The 5,096-nt window shown below is 40.5% G+C and overlaps 1 protein-coding gene across 1 annotated transcript; it reads left to right on the forward strand.

Annotated features, from left to right (window-relative positions):
* The first annotated feature begins 455 nt into the window (after positions 1–455).
* Positions 456–4,890, forward strand: LOC141816567 (uncharacterized). Its single transcript, XM_074704321.1, has 12 exons — positions 456–516; positions 574–800; positions 844–904; positions 947–972; positions 1,124–1,222; positions 2,590–2,637; positions 2,713–2,805; positions 3,478–3,585; positions 3,697–3,761; positions 3,841–3,943; positions 4,140–4,433; positions 4,499–4,890. The coding sequence occupies exons 1-12, from the start codon at positions 456–458 to the stop codon at positions 4,631–4,633; spliced, it is 1,320 nt and encodes a 439-aa protein (XP_074560422.1). The 3' UTR covers positions 4,634–4,890.
* Positions 4,891–5,096: the final 206 nt, after the last annotated feature.

Below are 5,096 nucleotides of genomic sequence, written 5' to 3' on the forward strand. Positions count from 1 at the left end.
GAAGAATGAGAGAGAAAGAGATATCCTGTTACGGGCAATAGGTCTTGGAAAAGATGACGATGTCGTGGGAGGACACGGTTTGCTTCACCAAATCGGAGGCGGAGGCGGAGGTGGAGGCGGAGGAGGCGCGAGGAGGTAACCACCTCGAGCACGTCAGCCGCGGCCGCCACAGACAGTAGACTCCGGCGACCACCGCCATCAACCCGATCAAGCTCGATCGCCCCGCGCATGAGGACACGCGGAAGGGGGAAAATGAGGAGGAGGCGAGCGTGGGACGTCGGATGAAGCGGCCCATATAGTGTAAGGCCCAACCCATATCGCTGTGACATTGCTGGAATAATCTAATGGTTCATATTCACCCGTGAAGCTCTCCTCCACCTCCAGCCGTCCGATTGGTTCATGGCGCCTCCGCAAACCCTAGCGCCGAACCAGAAAGCTCACTATAAAGGCCCTCGATGGCCACCTTCAACGCCGCTTCGCAGCCTCATAGCCTTCGTCACCGGAGATATCCCGAAGGTAAGCCTCCCTTTTCCGGTGTCTGTTTCGTCCAGTGATCTCCATTCACTGTTAAAGTTTCGGCGTTGATTATTACGACGTGCGGTTTCGCCAGAGCGAGGAGGATGTCGACAGCGGAGGCGAAAAAGGTGATACCGGAGTCGGTTTTGAAGAAGAGAAAGAGGGAGGAACAGTGGGCGCTGGCCAAGAAGCAGGAGCTCGTCGCGAAGAAGAAGAAGGCTCGGGAGAACCGGAAGTTGATCTTTGCTAGAGCTCAGCAGTACGCCAAGGAATATGAAACTCAGGTGATTGATGTGTGTTATTCTCTATCTTTGATGTTAAGGTCAGATTCTTATCTCGGGTGTTCTTTGTTCGGCAGGAGAAGGACCTGATCCGCTTGAAGAGAGAGGCCAGGATGAAGGGAGGATTCTACGTCAGCCCTGAGCCGAAGCTTCTGTTCATTATCCGCATTCGAGGGTACGCCATTTCGTAGTCTGAGCATTTTCGTGCAATAAGAAGGATTACTCTGGAATTTAGGAGTTAACATTGGCACCTTTTCTTTAAATTACCACTATTCCTGTACATGTATTTTTGCACATTTTCTTTAAATTACCACTATTCCTTGCAGGTCAAAGATTTGGCACCTTACTTGGCTGTAGCATCAAATTCATCAGGCTCAACGGCTAAAGATTTGTTTGAAGATGTTGTAGAGGAACTTGAAAAACAGGTTTCTTTTTCCTCTGCCAAAGAGGCTCAGACATTGCTATTTTTTTTGCTGAATAGTGATTTTTGATAGACTTGTAATGGCATGGTACCAGAGGTTATGCTTGCTTTCTGTAATGGCATAACATGTTTACTACCCTCAGCTTATTTACTTTTTTTAGTTGAAGAATTCACTCTGATGCTTAGTAATCTACCGAGAGTTTTTTTCTCATTTCCTTTGGGGATCAAGTAATTTTAGAACTATTTTTTGTGCTTACTAGCACTCGTGAATATAGTTGACAAATTAGCCTAGTTGGTCAATCATGTTTCTCTTACAAATTCTTATAGTGCCTTATGGTCCCTTTGTTTTTGTGAGATTGGCTCGTGAATAAACTGGCGAAGTATCAAGAACCAAGCTTCATTTTCTCTTGGAGTTTTGGCTCTCTGCTGTATTTTGTGTTTGCAATAGGTTTTCAGTGGGCAGCAATCAGGAGTAGCTGAGGAGGGGCAGAAGAATTGAGGATCGGGCTGTATAATAAAATCTGAGTATCTACCAATACCTAACCTGTTAGTTTGGTGATTGCTTAAGACCTCTGTTGGATCAATATGGTTGATATTGCCTCAATGCTGGTTCACAAGGGGTTCCTCTTTGTTTATCCTGAAAAATTAACAAAACATCAGTATCACACATAGTATTCCAGTTGTTTGGTACTTTTGTCAAGTTAATATGGAGGCGGATGCTATGTCTTGTACCTTAAACTACACCTGTATCTTTTCTCTCCTAGATTTAAGGTAATACTTAGATCAAGAAAACCTTGATCGCTGCTGTGTCTTGCTTTCCCACATGCTGTTTTGTCTCTTTACATCTTGCATCTAGATCTGGAGGAAGCCTCATGTTCGCCACATTTTGTATGCTGCATGAAAACTTTGGAGGTGGCTACTTATGCTGCTTCTGTTTGCCACGGTTTGTGATTCTGACAATGTTCCAATGTGCTATGAGCTGGAGAAGTGCTTGCAATTATTTGTCTCTAAGCTATTTCCGTCTTAGATCTTAGCTGGATTGGTTTGTCACCTGAAATGATAGTTTACTCCACGCCTTGAACCACACCTGTGTCTTGCTAAACTATCATATTTTGTTTCCTCTCCTCTGTAAATCTTTATTTGTCTTTTCTGTGCCACATTTGAATCTTTTTTGCTGGAATAATGAATAAGAAACTAGCCAAATGCAAAGATATAGAAGCATTATGTCTCTATACTAGCATACTTATTGCTTCGTATTGAACTAATTTGTTTGACTCTGTTTTATCCCATTCTCCAAACATTTACTTAATTGTCAAGACTCAAGAAGGGAGCCCTAGCTTAAAGTTACTGATTCATTAATTTATCTTGCAGTACCATGAGGACAAGTCTCAAATCAAAGACGCTGTGAAGATTGGAAAAGTAATTATTTGTATTTTTGGATTCTGCATAAATTTATCAAGTGTGCAGGTCCCTTACGCTATGTGCTCCATACAGATTACTTTGGTTTCATCATGGACATTTGAGCAATTCAAGACTGCTGTGGCAGGTATTGGTAGTTTGAAAGGAATACCTGAGATAAACTTGAAGGTAAACCTTTTTTTTTCATATCCTAATCATGCGATTTATCTGTCTTCTTATTTTATGTGTCTTTAATATGTCGAAAGCTGAGTATAACATTATCAAACAAGCATTTTATCATGAGGTAAGTAGAATAGTCAATATATTTGGAATTTATTGATGTGAAGATTTAATCTATTAATATGTATTGTTTGCTAGCATCAACTATTCTTGGGGCCATGGTTTGTCTAGTATCGTGCTAAGCGGCACGATCGAAATGTATTATTTCGATAAATGACCAAAACTTCCTACTATTCATCTCAGCATAGGTAATCTTTTCTGTGTTGTCCTGTCAATTATGTCGATAAATACCATATTATGCCGATACATGACACCCCTTGGTATGCTACAACACGTTAAAATGAATTAAAAATGTTCATTATTTTTGTAGCTTATGTTTATACAAAGTTGAATTTAAGGATATGAATCTCTTTCTTTTTTTTCTTCGTGTCCTTTATCCTTTCACTTCTAATTCACCATCGGCATCATATTTTGGAACATTAGCATGGTTCCGAAACAGTTCGAGACTCTAGCACCGCTTAATATTTTGAACCTTGCTTGGGGCATCTTTTCTCTTCCCCAAAGCCATCTTTGGCTGACTTATTATTGTGTATATTCAACTTCTGTCGTTTATATTTGTAGTTAGCATTTGATGAACTATTGGAAAGGCTTCAGGAAAAAGAGGAGAAAGAGGCTAAAAAGCGCCAACGTCTTGCAGACAGTTTTTCTGATCTGTTATACTCAATCAAGGTACTCATTCACTCACCTAGCCCATAATGTACTACGGGTATTACATTTCACTACTGCATTGTGTTTCAATGTAGGATCTGGTTAAATCTTGTTTTTCTTGTTTCATTGAAGGAATTAACTGCCTACTCAAATTGGGAGGAAAGCAAATTACTATTTTTAGACAGCCAGGAGTATTGGTATTTATTGCTGAATTCATTGTTGCCGCATAACATACTTCGATCTTCTTACCATTGATATATGCTTCTTGTGCTAAAGGTCGTTAGATGATGATCATTTTGCAAGAAAGCTTTTTGAGGCCTACATTGCTCAGTTGAAGGAGAAATTGAAGGAAAAAGACCGCAAGAGAGAAGAAGAAAAGGTGGCGATTCTTTTTCCATTCACTATTTTATCTACCGAAATTTTTATTGCTCTGCTTGTGGTATCTATTTATCATTCAAAAATTATGAGCAATAATTGTGGACATTGTGAGTTCTGTTGGGTTTTTTTTTTCCATTTCTGGATTGCCATATGGCCCTTGAGCATTGATCCATTCACATCTGGATATGGCATTACAGCTGAAAAAAGAGAAGGAAAGAGAAGAGCGACGGAAGGAGAAAGAGAAGGAAAAAGAGAGGGAGCGTGCTAAGCAGAAGGGGAAGGATCGGGTTAGAAAAGATGAAGCTGAAAGCGATGATGCTGATTTGGTGGATGACTATGGTTCAAAGGATCGAAAAAGGGACAAGGAGAAAGAAAGGAAACACCGGAAACACCATCACAGTCATGCTGATGAAATAAGCTCAGGTAAGGATGAGGAAGACGAGCACAGGAAGTCCAAGAGGCAGAGCAGTGATCGAAAGAAATCTCGCAAGGTACCACAAGCATTTAATTAAATTAAGTTATTTATTTGCACAATTACTAACTTGGTGTTTTGCAGCATTCCCACGCTACAGATTCTGATACCGAAAATCGACACAAGAGGCATAGAAAAGATAGAGACGGATCGTGGAGAAATGGTAGTCACGAAGAACTAGAAGACGGAGAAGTTGGGGAAGATGGCGAAATTTGTTAGTTCATTCGAAGCTACTGCACTTTTGTTTCTCTTCGCACTCATATGTTAGGACATCGAGAAGCTCTTACATCATGGCTTATTTACACTTATGCTTGATAGATGTTTTACCGACCGCTAACTTTTCGTCTATGTCATGTAGAAGATAACCGTTGTTTCTGTCATGTAGAAGGCTTTGACGTGCAGAACATTTTTCCTGTGTTTACTCTGTTAGCAAAAAACGACTGGTAATTTTAAGTATATATTGGCGAAATTCCAAATGATTTCCATGTCGCAGGCGGCATGTTACATTTATTTCTCTACTAACACATGTGACTTCATGTTCACCTCAAGGTAAATTTGATGAACCAAACAGTTTGTTCCCTCATAGATGTTCTTGTTTGCTCAAGAATTTGGTGTCGAAATGCATTGCCTTTCCTTTTCGACAAAACAGTTCATTTGCATGAATCTGGATTTAGCAACCATT

Source organism: Curcuma longa, unplaced genomic scaffold (genome assembly GCF_044706935.1).
Source record: "Curcuma longa cultivar G26 ecotype Majalengka, Jawa Barat unplaced genomic scaffold, ITB_CL_G26_1.1 contig_17278, whole genome shotgun sequence".
Lineage (NCBI taxonomy): Eukaryota > Viridiplantae > Streptophyta > Magnoliopsida > Zingiberales > Zingiberaceae > Curcuma > Curcuma longa.